This window comes from Echinococcus granulosus (genome assembly GCF_000524195.1).
Source record: "Echinococcus granulosus chromosome Unknown EG_S00041, whole genome shotgun sequence".
NCBI classification, from domain to species: Eukaryota; Metazoa; Platyhelminthes; class Cestoda; order Cyclophyllidea; family Taeniidae; genus Echinococcus; species Echinococcus granulosus.
Genome location: NW_020170421.1, coordinates 171,211 through 188,246, shown reverse-complemented (window position 1 = coordinate 188,246; position 17,036 = coordinate 171,211). Strand labels below are relative to the sequence as shown.

The 17,036-nt window shown below is 42.2% G+C and overlaps 2 protein-coding genes across 2 annotated transcripts; both read right to left on the bottom strand. All coding sequences in view use genetic code 11, as the record gives it.

Moving 5' to 3' along the window:
- Positions 1–208: 208 nt before the first annotated feature.
- Positions 209–834, bottom strand: EGR_05504 (Zinc finger matrin-type protein 5; the record flags this gene model as incomplete). The annotated part of the gene is made up of 4 exons (XM_024494753.1): positions 209–381; positions 429–569; positions 612–735; positions 826–834. 4 exons carry the CDS (start codon positions 832–834, stop codon positions 209–211), a joined length of 447 nt encoding a protein of 148 aa, XP_024350801.1.
- An 82-nt stretch (positions 835–916) lies between these two features.
- Positions 917–16,517, bottom strand: EGR_05503 (Eukaryotic translation initiation factor 4H; the record flags this gene model as incomplete). The annotated part of the gene is made up of 12 exons (XM_024494752.1): positions 917–1,130; positions 1,915–2,230; positions 2,303–2,347; positions 2,410–2,455; positions 2,497–2,610; positions 2,653–2,755; positions 4,096–4,196; positions 4,732–5,121; positions 6,590–6,801; positions 11,329–11,656; positions 13,381–13,608; positions 16,044–16,517. The coding sequence occupies 12 exons, from the start codon at positions 16,515–16,517 to the stop codon at positions 917–919; spliced, it is 2,571 nt and encodes an 856-aa protein (XP_024350800.1).
- Between the last annotated feature and the right edge of the window lie 519 nt (positions 16,518–17,036).

Here is a 17,036-nt window from a genome sequence, read left to right as displayed (position 1 = left end):
ACACAACCCCCATCCCAATCACTTTAGAGGAATCCCCCACTTCCTCTGGTGAGAACAGACCACAGCTGAACGGCCAAGCCTGGAGGGATACCAGTGCTGCGCATCTTCACACCCGCCCATCCACAAACAACTCAACTAGACTCAGTCGCATAGCTTCAATCCATTGAAGTACTTGCTCTGTAACATTTTTACGCACGAAGCACCGGAATCACCCTCGATTCGCGTCGTCAACATTCCCCTCATCGAGACATCGTTTGACAGAAGAAGGAAGATCCTCAAACCTAAAACCCTTCGGTAATTTCGAAGCCCTCAAACTGTTTCTCCTCCTTCGCACCATCTCCTCAAGTTCCCAAACTGCTTGCATTGGATCCTGCACCGGTTCTAAATGAAACATTCCCGATAAATAAGTTCACACATTTTAAATTTACCCGCTGCTGCCTGAAGACGTGCCTCCTCCTCCCTCGTCAAATGAGAGTACCGACAAGTCACTCCATACTGGCACGCGCCAGTTCGCTGAAACGTCGTGCAGAGTCGCTTGCATCGCTCCGCAGCTAGTACTTCTGTGGGATCTACAGGCCTCGATCAAGCCATCTTAGTACTACTGTGCAAACCTCTGTATGGATGCATATACTCCAGTCTCAATTGGACGTGGCGCGCCCCATTCAAGTGGTTCCGCCTGTTGACCAGGCTATCCGGAAAGCTCGTATCACAGTAGTCGCAGTAGTAACGCCGCCCCTAAAAACAGGACAACTAAGAACAAAAGCCGAAAGAGCAGCGACGACGGTAACAAAATTGGCGTCGACCTCATGCTCTGCTATATTTAACGCAAACCATATAGCGTAGGAGAAAGTAAGCGCAAGTCTTTTTGCTTGTGCATTCATGAAATAAACATTTACATAGAGACTAGGGGGACAGATTAGAAGAGGGGATGACAGCCTGTTCCGATGTCCAGCGATGGCAAAGAGTGGATTTTGACACCGTCTATGAGGTATCGCCGTTCCAGTGAGTTACGCATAAATGTGCTATTGGGAAGACAGGGTGGGGCAGCTCGTGTATGAATGTGTACATAGGTAGGAAGGGACACAAAACTTGTACATTGGGAAAACCAGACGATGCTGATGTTCGCACACCTGGTGATCACTCATTAGTTTCCCTGAAAATAGAGTAAAAGTGATTAGTATGCTAGCCAATCGATGAGACGCATCCAGCTGAACTAACTCACCAGGTTGATCAATTGCACGCGGTGGTAATGGGTGTATACTACAGTGTGCATAAATACATGCATATGTGAGCTCCAAGTCCTACACTTCCACTTTAGCAGTTTCACACGACGGGCGAGTGGTGCGCACATTGGAACGAATTGTTGACAGCGAACCAACAGTGCAAAGTTGTGAAACAAAACCACGAGCTAGTAACGAAGCTCCACTAGCTTATTTACTACCTTCACGACTTGGAGCTGACTACAAAATTAGCACATCTGATAATGATAGTGGATTACTTATAGAGATATGAGACCGCGTATCATATGTACGTCTCACATCTAAAAAATGTTAACATACTAGGTAATCACGAAACTGAAGCCGCTCGTGAGGTATGAAATGTCTAGAGCAAACCAAGCAGACCTAACCTAGTAGCTACCGAAAAACGAATAGTTCTAACGTGACTGGTATGTTAAATCACATGGCCTCAAATAAGTCGTGTAAAGGGGGGAATCTCTACCCTACAGGTGAGTCAATGACATTGGGGTCCGGTAGAAAACATGACTGAAGGCGACAATTTAGATAACAAGATAAAAATGAGCGCTTTATTACAAGTTCCGACAATATATCGACCAGTGGAAACGATTCTTCACATCGGAACCACGGAGATAGCCATGGCACTTTTTCTTCAGTAAGCAATCTACAATAAACTCACCTAGAAGGACTGGGGTCACGCGGTTTACCAACCCCGAAAATAGCTTTTGATCGTTCAGAAAGCTCACGTTCCTGGCTAAGTGCATTAACGGGAGTGGACCGCGGTTTAAGGGAAAGACGTGGACGATCGGCGGCATCGAAATTTGGGGGAGGTATATATCCGCCACCCGAACGGTTACTGAGTGGAGGTGTAGGATAGTCATCATGAAAACCAGCAACACCAGGCTGGACACGCGGGCGATAAGCTCCTGGACGTGGACGATTGCCAAATCCGTTACCGCCCACCCCACCCTGTCGACCACCGCCACGCACATTGCCTATTAGGAAACAAACAGATACGACATTCATAGAGCTAACATAGTGGAACATTAAGTGAACCAAAGAACAACCAGCTCTTCCGTTGAAATCACCACGACCGCGAGCACCACGGTTGCCTGTAAAATAGAAGCAATAAGTGTATTTTGAACACCAAAGAGAAAGTGCAGATGGAACTTACCGCCTCTTTCTGCATCATTTACGCGTATTTCTTGGCCGTTGACAATCTAGGTGGAGCAACTATTACAGCCAATATGTACAGACGTACTGTTTTGTCATATGACCGGGCTTTGTTGTAGGAGTCCTCGTCTCTAAGTTCCACATAGGCATAGCCTTTAAATTTATCTGTGTTGCTATCGTGTACCATAGTAATGCTTGCAATCTACGCGAGGGATTAAAGATAAAAGCAAGTGATAACGTGTACCTTGCATCCATCGAATATTTCCTCCAGGTGAGACTGCAGACAATTCTTGGGCAAATTGCCAACGTAGACGCGATATCTGGGTGTTTCATTAAGATTAAAGTTCCTAAAAAGCATAACCGACTGATAATGCTGAAGGACCCCATGAATTGACCAGCACACCCCAAAACACGCCTACCTGGCGGACATTGTTGTCTTAATAAACAGGCGCTCTTCAATCAGCTTATTAAAACATTCATGTGAACCACGATATATAAACAATGTTAAATGTTCCATACTATCTTCACTTGCTTAATTTGCTTTATTCTTATTTTTGCAAGATACTTTGCACTAATTTTTGAGCACTTTGCAAGTTTTTTTGTACAAATAGGCGGTTCAGATACTTAAGTTGGTTGCCTTGATAACTGTCAGCTTTCTTAAAAATTTCTTTACCGCAGATCTCACACCTAAGATTTCTAGCGACTTATGGCAGATGTACATTTCCTGATTTCTCGAATAACTGTTCGGGCCAGCTAATTGCGATAGTTTATTACTGCCAACACTTTTATGCTTTTGCGGTAGGTTATCTTCCTGGTGGTGTAAAGCCTTGTGTTAAAATCCCACCTATTCATTTTGATCACGTATTTTTTCCGCGACCCATTAAATTGATTCGATACGGTATTCAAAGGGGAATCACGGGCGTCACCTGCTTTAAGTTAGATAGACTTAAAGCTAGATAGATTCAAGGCGTGCCCTTATTTTGAGATCAACTAAAAAATGTTTAACTCATCAATTAATCACTGGGCGAAAAGCGTACGGAATAGAGCAACGTGAAGTAGGGAAATCATGGCATATTTTGCGCATATCGATAATTATAATAAATGGGTGAATCATATCCATGATATTAGACTTTCATTATGTTGGGTTAGAAGCCTCGTATGCCAATGCAGCGGCGGTGGAGCAGTAAGGAGGGGTGGGTTAGTTAAGTTGAGCGGCAAAGAGCAATTCAGACAACACCAATAGCAAGAAGAAACAAAGAGCAGATAAGCAAATGCCAATTGCTCTCATCTATTTAAGGGCTAATTAGTTCAACCATTTTACTAATAATGCTTTTGGATTTTACTATATTGGCATTTCGCGAAGGTTGTATCAGAAATATGCCGATTCCTCTTAATCATCCACCAGCACGTTATTGATCCAAGTCCCCCAAAAAATTCATATTTGAAATAAGGATTCACCAGGACTTGAAGCTATTGTTCATCCCTGATATCAGAAAATGAATGAATAAGTGAATACAACTATTCACGATGGTCAAAGATCAAATATACATGCAGTAAAGGGCATTAGCGGGGTGTGTCCGCAGCAGAGGGATTGGAGCTTCACAACGAAAGACCAGAGTTTAAAATCGACTGAATGCCAACTTCGGTTCCTGGCGAAGGTACCGAGGAGTGCATTCCAGCTTAATACACAGCAGGCCTGTCACCAGCACGATAGACTGCTGTCCTCTTCGCAGTCACGTAGTTTCTCGTCCTCGTGTGCTCCCCCTCATGCTCCGGATACGCCGATCTCTGAAGCAGAAATGCACTTTAATTCTACTAGCTTTAATACTTTATTACTTATTGTTAATAAGTCAAAATATTATGTTTTGATTTGCAGTAAGGATGCTTTCTGTCCCGTCTTCAATCATGATCGAAAATCTAAAGTACGGCTTATCAGCAGATGCGTTTCACTACACTAAAACTGTCGTTTAGAAATATTAACCATTTTACCACAAGCTATTTACCAGTGGACTGGTATTGTGTTGAAAGTTTCAGCCTTGGCCACAAGTAACATCAGAATTGGTAAGTAACAGAGGACTGATCAACAGTTGTCTTAGAATGTTTAAATTGGACACGGAGTGATTACATACCAGTTGGGGTGAAAGACAATCATCCGGAAAAAAAACATTGCTACTACACTGCCTCTTCCACTGCCATAATGGAGCCGTGGCCTCTTGGTTACGCCAACAGCGTTCCTACCCTTCCATAACCCAACAATAAACCTTCTGTCATGCTAGTGTGCCTTGTTTCGGCTTCCAGGGTGGCTAAAAACGCTGCAACGCACAGAGTGAGTGCAGAGCGGACAGCTTTGCCTGGCTCCAAGGCTGTAGTCGGGAGGATTACGCGGACTGATGTAGAAGGCAGCTTGAGGCGGTCCGGGTGTCTTTTCGCGCCGCGACACCGACTGCGGCGACACCGATACGCTCCACTGTGGTGCGTGCCCCGCCCTCAATTCGACCTGCATTCGCTCCACTGCCTCGTCTCCCGTCTCGTAGGCAGGAAAACGTTGTCTTAGTCTCTGATGCTTCTGCTGCTCCTCCTGCGGATGATAATGGTGATAATGCTGCCGCTGCTGCTGTTGGTAATAACGATAATTATGTTGGCGCTGGTGGGGGCTGTAGAAGACCTCTCTGGAGTAGTCAGCCATCGCATCAGGAGCGTGTCCTTGAGCCATCTAGTGAAACAAAACAGGGGTATAAAAAATAGCCCAACGTTATTTCGATCCCTTTAAAAAGGAGCCAGAGCGGCTGATTTTGCCTGGGCATCCAATTTCCTTGTGACAGGATTAATAGTGCCAAAATAGCAACAACTCAGTTGATAGGAGCGCCAGTTAACCAAAAGATTTATTACGTAACTTGTCCCACTAAAGTAGTCCAGAAACTAATGGACAAACAAAAGGGTCTTTTCAGATGAATAACCAATATCAAAGTGGTATATGAAGAAGAAAATAGATAGAGACGGTAGTTGGAACTAAAATCTTGATGAGGTTTCCAATTTTACCTAAGAATTTGCGCCATTGTAATACAACGTTCTAGCAGAATATCGCGTTCACGTTTTGATGTACCTACCATAGGCAGGTTAATGCTCGCCAGCTGTCAAAGATAATTGTGTAAAAGTCCAAGTTTTCTGTTAACAAGTATGAAAAACACTTCGTTGCTATAACAGCAATTTCGCGCAATTTTGGCCGATTGCAACTACGAGAAAGCTTTCAATAACGACTCGACAGTCAAAGAAGTAGTAGGAGAGGGAATATTTAGTGCTTTAGTACAAAATGTCATGCAAACTTTTCGTATAAAAAAGCACCAGAGGCAAGAACTCCTGTCACCTCTCCTATTGCGGATCAAAATATCGCCTTTTTTAATTTAAAAAGCTAACAAAGCTCACTGCATAGACTTATTTTAAAAAGTGTCAAGTGGGCTGCTGCATATGAGGAAGCTACTAATTTGGCAGTAAATGTGTTGCAAATGCCGCAGCAGGAGGACCGTTGCATTTTGACGCCATGTACCCAGTGCCAATTATGCGTATACGCATTCAAAATGGCTCATTTGACAGTCACGCTAGCGTCGAATAGCCCTATTTCGCGTGGGACAGAGGGTACGATTCAAATCAAGGTTCATCTCAAGGTCACAGAGTTGAAGGCAGCACAATTCTATAATTATTCAGTTAACTCTTGGTTTTGGTTTCACGGACACTTAAGGCTTCGCCACTGAGCTTCCACTAGGCCCTTCTGTCCGCCGTCACTGCACATTCTGTCCTAGCATTATGCCTTCATTCGACCTCAGAGAAGACTCGGGGCTCTACTGCAGTTTTAAAATTCTGTCTGTGCTTAATTCAAGCTTGAGAGAAATGAGATGGATGGTATACATCTTATTACAAAATCCATTTAAAATAAGCACTATTTTAGATGTCAAGAAATTCTAAGCCTTTTAAGGACCTCGTGCGGTCCAAATATTTCCTCCAGATGTCAACTACAACATTTACTTCGATCAGCTCCGTACGCAAACAAAAATATCAATCTTCGACAACAAATCACCGAAAGTGACAATAAAAAATTATCACTTTATACATCATAAGACTCTTCTGCCACATAACACGGTATAAAAGGCGGCTAGAATGCAGCAGAAGCTTGAAAAACGACTGACTGCACAGTCACTCGACAACAAGAAGGGAACCGAACTGAATGGAATCACGCCTGCAGCGAGGTTAGTCAGCCCCTTGTGCACCAAAAGATTGGTAATGACAAAATCTGATTTTCCCTTGGGCACCATCGTGGCCCAATTTTCTGTGGGATTTATTGCTGGCGCTTTTATCCCCTCCGCCCTTCGCTTACTTGGCAAAAGAGAGTAACTACCAACTGAAAAGAATGTAGTTTAAAGCTAGACTTAAAAGAGCTGGTAAAAAAGATGCACCAGGATGAAAATCTCACGCTATTGGTGGTCAAAGAGGACGAGGTTCCAATAAAAGTGGATGTCACAATGTCAGCAGGAAGAGGGGTGAAGGAGAGTGTTAAAATCTATTTTAGCACTACACACAATTGTTTACCGACAAACGCGCAGTTGAATTCCTTAAGAGAGTGGGCAGAATTACCAAGACATAGCAGCAAAATACATGATAGTGGTTAATTATTCATTCTCTAGCAAACTTAACGTTGACTGTAGTGGTTGAATCGTCAAAAGTGGAACTGAAACACATACGGTCGACTGATGACTCCGAAGTTCTGAATACCTCCACTCGGGAATAGTTATTTTCATGACAGCAAAAGCACAGTAAAGCCTACTCTTGCATCACAGCCAATATTTAGTACTTTCCACTTTCTGATTGAAATTGTTAGAGGTGAAAAGAAAACCAACAACCAAAATTTGGGTGTTCCACTGTTCTGATGTGAGACCAATTTTCACTATTAATCACTTCAACTACGACCCGAAGACTGAAAAGTGCAGTTATCCGCACATTAGGATCACCACACATCTGCGTTTCGGAGTTCCAACCCCAACCACGATTTAGTGCGACTGGGTGTGATGAAGTGATCAAGGACGCAAGTTCTAAGGGCGTGATTTCGAACTCGGATTTGAAAATCTGGGTATTACCTATGTGTAATGCTGGTAAAGAATGTTAACGGAGCAAAAGTGAAGAGAAGAAATATGGAGGGAGAATCAAAGCGCCTAAGACAGAGGTACTGCGTAGATTGATGCATAACGTCAAGGCAGTGAGTCACCCACCAGAGTGGCTCCACAGAAAAATTTACAGTAAAAACAACATTTGATAAGGCAGTTTGACACTTTTTTCAGCCAATGCTTTTTCATCATCAAATATAGCAGCTGTAGGTGTAAAAATAAACGCCTTAGGCGAGGTTTATGTGGATAGTAGGGGTCCTTCAAATCCTACTTTATTTATTCTGCGTTTGGTAGGACTTACGCCCTCAGTCTTGTGCAATTACAATGGGAACTAAACACCAAACTGGCAGAATCCCACGACAAATAATAGTTCCTACGCAAAGACAAAGTGTATTGTTGCAATTTATGATGGAGGTGGAGGAAATTGTGCTTTGTTTTATGGATGGATTACTAGTTGCACCAGGCAAATGCCTAAAATATTCTACGAAGTAGGGCTGAAATGGAGACAAAACATGCTAATTCCACACACAAAGAAACACTCCTTTCCTCGACCAAAGGGGGACAGTATTAATCATAAATAAGCTGATAAAATGCAACATCTTTATTAAACATTAGACAACTGTAATCCATACTTATTTCGATTCCTATCGTAATTTACATCGCTTTTCATTAGGTATTTAACCGCTCTGGAAGCTGTAGTCAATATAGTGCTTTCATAACTTGTTTATTTCTTTGTTTGGGTTTAGAGAGCACTTAAGGCTCCGCCTCTGTACTTCCACTGGGCTGCATGGCATTCGAACCATGTCAATAGCTCCCCAGCCCTTCTGTAGTTCGACAATACATATTCTGTCCTAAGATTATACCTTCTTTCGTCTTCGGGAAAGGGTCAGAACAGGAATGGAACTCGATCTCAAAGGAGAGCTATCTTGATCTCAATTCCTGAATGCAAAATCTGTGAGGACCCCTTACAGAAGGACTAAAATGACGTCTATCTTCGGCAACTGCCCCAGTCCGGTGATCTACAGGAATGCTACTGACACCTAAAGCGCCAATAGCCGTGAACTATTTGGAAAAATTCGTTATGGAAGTGTCTACCGTACCTGTATGAAAATGTCAACGAAGTAAACGCGCGATGCCTCCTCTACTACCTGGCTAGAATCCAGGTAGATAGGTGTGACTGGACAGCATTAAAGTGAGAACATGATGGCAAGAGAAATCTCATCTTAACAAAACTATTCTTAACCCCATCCTTTATTAAATGACGGTTAAGGCCAGGGTTCTTGCAACTAGTGATGGACATTCGTGACGGCCAGCACATTCTCATTTCCCTAATGCAATTTTCAAACAGGACGCGACTCCAGATGCAATGGAATTGGTGTGAGGAAGCAGTGACATCGCACTTAGATATCTTCTCATTTTCATGCAAATTCGGTGATTGGTGGGGTTAGTTCGTGGGTATTTTCCTACGATAGAATGGCCGGCGCGAGAGGTTGACAGAGGGAGGGTCGGAGACAACACTCAAAAGTAGAGGAGGTTATGCAATACTTTGATTATTTGTTTAACTCTTCACTTTGGCTACACGGGCATTTAAGGCTCTGTCTTTGTGTTTCCACTGAGCGGCATGCCCTCTGAACCATGCCGGTAGACCCACAATCCTTCTGTACGCCGGTAATGCATGTCATGCCTTCGTATTACGGCTTTTTTCCCCCATTAGAAAAGTCTCGGGGTGCTACAGCCGCAGTGTTTCGTCACGGCATCAAATCAATTAAAGGAAATTTTTAGCTATTTGGTAAACGGAAACTTTCATGCGATAGCTATTCAAAGGTGGAAATAACAAAGGCTCTAGTCAGTTAACAAATTACTGACATCCTATGGTTCAGAGGAACGGTGTTGGCAATTGAATACATCCATGTGGAAATTTCCACCAGACGACATATTTGTGCACGGGTGATGGAAGCGTTTGAAAGACTGTGTGTTGAAGAGGTAAAGGACGATAATTAAAGGATCATGGAATGCCAAGGGTGATGTTTGTTTCAAAGAAATTGCGATAGTCTAAGTTGAGTCACTCAATCTACCTGGATCAAGGCAATAATGAACAATGGAAACAACTAACTTGAAAAATCCTTTACTTGAAATCAAATAATATAAAGTGCGAAATGGAAAATGCATCTCGTACTGCCGATATCTATTGGAAAGGAAATTTGACATGCTTTGTGTTGGAACTTTTTCTGAAGTTTATGATGCTGGTAGTCAACTAGGTGCACATATTTTGCGTCTGCTTTCTCTTTTCCGTTCCAAAGGACTATGTTCTGTAAACAAAAGCGAAGTTCAGGTTCACAAAGCTTCGCAAGCAGAGGCATTAATTATCTTGGCGCAGTTATCGCAAAATCCCGTTTGAATTAGATTTTCCATTAAAAAGGAAAGAAAATGCATTGTTGGGAGGGCGCTCCACACGCAGGGCACATGGTTACCTAGTGAGCAGATGGCTAGAGCATTAACTAGAATTAGGAAGCCTGGGGGTTCCCTACTCACGTTCAAGTGCTACGAGTGCAGTAAAAATATCCCTGATCTCAGATTTATCCGCAAAGATGCTTTCAGAGAAAATCGGCTACCACGACAATGCCCAAACAACTTTGTTCTAATTTAACACCAATCACCACTAGATTTTAAAGATTACATCTGTAACATCCCAAAAAAACAAGGCTATAATTATTATCGGGAGAAGGAAAAATTTGACCAATCTTTTCGTGACAGAACGCAGATGGGTGCCACTCTTACTGAAAGTATTAACCTCAATACTAAGAAGGTGATTTTGTGTAAAAATATTTGTAACGAAGTAGCACTAACGTAAGCATACACATTTTTATTGGAGATGGTTACAGACTATCCTATCTTAGCCTGGCAAGTAGTCTGTAGAAGGGTCGCCAAAAGGTAAACCTGTTACAGATCTGTATTGCACTCAAGAAGTGCCGCATACATTCGAAATAACTAAGTAAATTTTGGGGGTATATATATAGCCAAATCATGTTTCGTCGTCATATGCTCAGCTTTGCAAACCTTTTCAGCCATCTGCTATTCGGGTCTCACGTTGGCGGAAAGGATCCCTGCTGATGTTATCGATGCTACTCTTGCCTCATAACTTCCACAGTGATGGCGCTAGCGCCACATTTCAATGGGTGAAGGAGTCTACGCCGCGCTGAGAATAGCATTTTCACTTTCGGGCATTTCTTTAAAATATTTTCGAAGTTTATCGAGAAATGATGAAGGAAACCACATTTATATGTCGCAAAAAATTCGGGGAAACCTTAACTTGTTGTTATTGGGCATAAAGATTTAAAATGACCGTTAAATTTTTGACTGAAGCAATTGAAATTTACATGGCAGCATTGAAGTGATCGGAAACAATACGTACACCAAAACCCAGGATTTGCTAAATGTTGCATCATTAAAGATGTTGAAATGAACCCTCAGTTGAGTATGAAGATGGAGAGTAGCATACTCCATTAGTTATATCTTCCTTAACGAAGAGGTTTCATACATTCCATTCGCTGTTAAATTTAACCAAGAAATTAGGTCCTGTTAACGATTCGTGGCATAAACAGCAGTTTCCGCTGAACATAAATGAGTGGAATGGCAAAATTCATGGACCATTAACAAAATGTGGTTTACGCAAGTACTAAAGGTAGAACGTTTCCACAGAACAGTTAAAATATAGAAAATTTGCACGCAAGCCACACCACTTTGAAGCTCTGGTAGGAGAAACTAACTTCCACATGCCTTGAACACTATCGGTGGTTCTGAACTTTGCCGACAGGCTTCAGAGAGGACAATCGTCCCTCGTCTAGACTGCACCTGCCGGTAGTTAGTCTGCGATTCGCTCAGCCAATTGCCCATCTCATAGACGCCCCGACTGGCCGACACCCTCAACGGCGGATGCACACGACTCACAACCTTCGACTTTTGGTCGATCAAATGGGAAGGTATCTGGCAATGTGGGCCACCATGCTGCTCCCGCTGCCTCGACGTGCTTGAAGTCGACAGGGTGGAGGAGATTGTGGTCCTCCCTGTTGAGTCGAAGCGCTCGATCGCTGTTGGCTGAAGGATTTACAAACACTCATTTATTGGCTTTTTGATTTTGTTTGCAGACTGTTTGGACTACAGACAGAGCAAAGCTTGTTTTGAAACCTTTCTGATGAAACAGACTAACGTGATATATCGGCACTAACAGCTGGAACAACTTAGGGATTTTGGCTATTCGGCTAATAATCCCTCGGTTGCAAATTCGTAGGAATAGAAATAAGGAGTTCAACATAATTTAAGCTGTATCTCAACAAAATATATTTGATGATGCCTGAAACAGTTTAGAATAATTGTAAAATTATCGTAAATTTTACTCATTTAAGTTGAATGACGTGAATTTCAGGAAGTCCTTACAAAACCGTTGCAGTATTCAAATGGATAAAAACAATTTGTCAACGTCGTAGACAGCAAAAAATCGTTGCTTCATCTAGATTTATAGTAAAAGAAAGAGGATAAGGGCGATCCGAAAAACTTATTCGCAAAATTTATTTGGAAAAAATGCAAAGTAATTTGGTCTTAAGGCCTTGAGATGGAAGAAGATGGCAGAGTTAATTATTCAATTGAGTGGAAATGTATATTAGGCAATTCCTTTATCTCCCGTACATTTACTGTTTTGTACTGAATCCCACTGACAGCGGAAGAGGCCAACGAAGTTATGATATTTTAGTTTATTGAAAGTTCTATCTACATCCAGGAATATCAACATATTACTAGTGTTACATCGCCCGAATCTTAGCGCCCGAAAAACTGTTCTTGATGAATGGGATGAATTCTAACCAGATTTGCGCAATGCTTTTGTTGCATGAAAGATGCTTTGATGCGGTTCTATCAGTGCAAGAGACCAAATTTTGATTCTCAAAAAAAGTGATGAAATAAAGGTAATGAACTAGAACGCGGGTTATTTCGGAAATCACGAATTGCAACTAGTACGTAGAAGTGACTTGTGTTTATTTTGCAATGATTCAGTCGTTTGAAAAGTGTTTTAAAGTTGTGATTTTACCGCAAATCAAGAGTCTACGCACAGTGGACAAAAAGACCTCAAGATGCAACTTCATTTTCGCTATCCCATTTAAAATAAAAAGTCGTCTTCTCACGAACCTTATTGCATTTGATGAGTCAAAGAGGAACCGTGGCAATCGTTACAGTTGGTGAGATCGAAATGGTACATGTCAAGGCAACAACGAATAACCTAATAAAGCACAGCCTTACCCGCTTGAGAGATGGAGTAAGGGCAAAAGGAATTACTAATGAGCCAAGTGGGATAAAATAGTTACTATTAAAGACTACCAAGAGCATTTGATGGAATGACTGAATACGCTACTGCTCTAAAAGAGGAGATCTTGCTTTTCAATCTTATACAATTGGGACAATCATACCAATGGCCCATATCAAGCTTAAACTGGCTTGGGCATTTCCTCGCATTTATGGAAATTTCCTCAGTAATTAAAGGAGAGCATTTGGAATATTGTCAATTGTAACGTCGGCTTTAGTGCTGTCAATACTGTTCGATAAGATGTTGATTCAAAACCACCAAGTTCCTAGGTATTCAGTGATAGTCCAAATTGGGTTCTTTTTCAGCCAATCAGAGATAAATAATGTAGTCTTTAATAAGAATGAAATTGAGAGTGTCGATAGCAAGGCGTATCCGTCGGTGTTGGAAACTACCGACGAATCAGGAACTACCAGACAAGAAAATAAGAAAGCAGCTTAGCAAAAGAATAATAAGAATGAGGATCTACCGGTAGCCGCTTAAGCGACCAGGACTCATTCATTGAAACCGTCGTGGCGGAGAATTCCCGTGGGACCGCCGTAGCAGAGACTGCCGATCGTGGAGTGATTGATGAATCAGTTGGAAAGCTGCCAGGACTATGACAGGTTATGGATCGGGTGATCACTGTCAACGGACCTGCTGAGTGACCTGCTTTGCACTCCGGAATGCACTCCACGGGCAGTCGACCGGTCAAACGCTGCAAACAAAATTAAAATTTGAGGAAAGTATTTTTGCATTGCCCCATTTTAGGACTAAATGCAATCCTCTTTGGGTTTTACGGGAAGTTCCACCTACCAAGAACATTGTATCCAAAAAGCATGGGTGGGCGTGATCCGTGGTATCCAGTTTTCACTTAGTAGCTACTTTTAAGTATGATGCAGAAAAAGCGACCATGCAATTTCGCCGCTGTAGTCTATCTCCAGAGCAAAAGCGACTACTGTAGACCAAATATTTTAATGTTCTAGGATGACACCAACACTTACACGAAATGCGACTCAAAAGCACAAAAATGGAAATACCCTCAGACCATGGATATAAAAATTGAACCATCCCATAGGTAATGGCGTTGGTAACGTAAAGGTTTAATCGTAAATCAGAATGCCTAATAAATAGGCGTCCTAAAGGGGGACTTGTCCCTTTTAGCAGTCGTTTAAAATCTACTTCGGTGGTTACACACAGGTCCTGGATTGAATAAGTCTGACTGCATTGCCGAAACACTTTATTTGCATCTGCATTCGGTTAACGAAGCTCCTCCCTTAAGTCTGACTCCGATGAGTATGTGTGAAGATCATTGGATAAAAGACTGTGAAGAGAAGAAAGGGCTTCTTGAAAGTGCTCTAGAGATTATAAGGACAGATTTAGTGCGGCATTCTAGCAAGGTCATGTAGTGCTGTAGGTTGGAAAAATCCTTTTTTTCTTCAACCGGTGTCTCACTTAATCTTGTCGATTAAGGCAGGTTAAATTCTGGTTTAATACCGTGGTAGTGGATACTAGCAGAAAGGTGGGAACCTTTCAAATGACCTCTTGGACTCAATTGGTTCTCAGTCGTATTGTCGCTTTCTATCTAGGGTATTAAACTACGAATGTGGCCTCATTAGACGATGAGTGCTGTCATACATGTTGCTAAGATTACTTTGACGGTTTGCGATCAAAGGACGCAGTTATTGCCTCACTAAATGGGAAATTTTGTTCCTTCGATACATATTTATTGTATTAAGTCCCACAAAGTGTAGAAAAATAATCCTCTGTGGAGGGTGCCTGCGGCCCTAGAAAAAGGTTTTCATTCAGATTTCTAGAAGTTTCTATGTTTTGGTTTTTCACGAACAACCTAAAGACCGTCTCTCGTTCACTCCCTCCTAATTGGCTAAGGCCAGGTTTAAGCACACTTTCAATGCGTTAACACTTACATCAAAATTAAGGTCAATCTATTGCTGTAAACAAACGCGACTGCTCCGGCCGAGCGATGCAGGGCCAGACTCATTCTCCAGTATTCCCCACTAACAAGACTCCAGCCTCGTACACGTAGGTCGTGCCTTTGTGCTTACACGTCCACGTCAGTCAGCAGAGGCGTCTGTCGTGACGTCTTATCTACTACTTTTTTCGATTGATGATCTCGATAAGATCTAGGCGACTCGCAAACAACGAAACATCTGGTTTTAGCATTTGGTAATTCAGTCTCAAACATCTACAAAGCTATTCTTGTTTGGAAATTCGTTTAACCTGAGTGGTTTACCCCATCGGCTAGCCAGCTGTCTTCCCTACCCAGAAGATTTCTGCAAAGTGATGTGATGTTGCTGGAATGTTTAAGGCTTGACATCGATTTATCCACGAATTGACGCTTATACGTCGGGCATTTAGACTCGTCTGTACTTCTGAATAGGTTTCTCGGTAAAAAACTATTTTCTGATGCCCACTTTTCACATAATATTTCCCTTAAAAGACCATGTTAAAGATTACTAGGAAAAAAGGCTATACTTTCCAGCTAAAGATAGTACACTTGCGGTTATAAAGCTGAAATTTCACTTCAGAGTCAACGCGATCCCATGACTACTAACAGGAAGTTTTGTATCCACCAGTAATGTTGCCGAAGGGACTTCATAAAATCGCACCATTTGCCAATGATCGAAAACATTCGGCACCTCCAAAAGGCGTCTCAAAAAACAATTTGGAAAGAATTCTTGGACAAAACAAGGGTTTGGGATAACAGCCATGTATATATTTGTCGGGATGGTCGACACTCAAAATTAACAGCTGGGAAGCTCGGTAGTTGCGATTAAAAAGCCTACTAATCATTTTGTTTTGTTCGCTAAAGCTTAAAACCACTCCTCGTAGTAAAAGTGCCAAATTCTGGATTTTAAACCAGAAATACCTTCTTTCATCGCAAAATATACCGTCTTCGTACTTTTCACATTAAAAAGTGTACATTGGACACAAATAAATCACTTTATGATATTTAGAACCAAAGAAAACGACCAAGTAATGTCAAAGACAGAACCAGAATTATAACTTGAGGAGACTGAAGAATTCCAGCTTGGAAAATGTATTATTAAAGAAATTAAATAATGCAGGAATTTAATGTAGGTGATAGTTTTTGTGTTCAATTACTACCTCAGCCTAATCCGCTTTACGTACCTCCTCCTCGCGGCAAAGATCCGTGAGTTGTCGACTACTCTCCAAGATGAGCCACTTTAATTCAGCGGCCACTTCAAGTAGCTCTCTCTCCTCTCCCGCTGCCGCCGCTGTCGTTGCCACCCGTTGAGGCCTTGGCCCTCCACTCCTCAGCTCTTCTTGCACTCTCCCTTCTCCTTGTTGCTGCTGCTGTTTCTTCTTCGCCTCTGGCCGCTTCCAGAAGCCGAGGAATCGTACAGAGGATCCCTTCGAGGACACTATCGTCTCGCGTCTGGGTTCCTCAGTTTGAGCACGACTGTGCAGTTGTCGTCGATACGTCTCAGGGGGACGTGGGGGTGGGAGTAGGGGCAGTGGCAGTGGAGGGGGCGCTGAAAGTTTTCGAGTGTTACTCACTCCACCGAGAGCGTTCAGCTCGCTCATAGACAGTGAGGTGTCTAACAAGCGTTGACGGTCGGTTAGTCGCCATGAGTCAATCATCTCAGAGATTTCTGCGAAGGGAAAAAACATTGTTTTGTTTCAAACGTTGTACAATGAGGTGTTCATGACCGCCACCGTCTACAAATCACCTCCTCAACGAATTAATGTACAATATTCACGGCACTAAAAATGCAAGTTTTGGACAAAATAATATTATTTTCAAATCCATCCCAACGATTCTCAGAATGGTTATTCGTTGCGTTTTGAATCATACCTATTCGGTTGATAAATCAGTTCCTATATGAAGATGTCCTTTATAACCCACCGTTGCATCCAGGCACTAGGATAATAACATAATTTGGTAATCTTGGGTTTTATGTCATGTCTCAAGGATCACAAACGAATAAAAACACAAAAGATGTTGGCAAATAAAGTAACTCAGTAATTCACGACCCATACAGAGTTCAGATCGTCAAAGTAGCAAGTTCCAACCTTTCATGATGCATCAGTGCCGTTCTGTGGCACAAGGTTCTCACAAAATACGCCATCTTATGGATGTCATGCACAAAACTTTTTAGG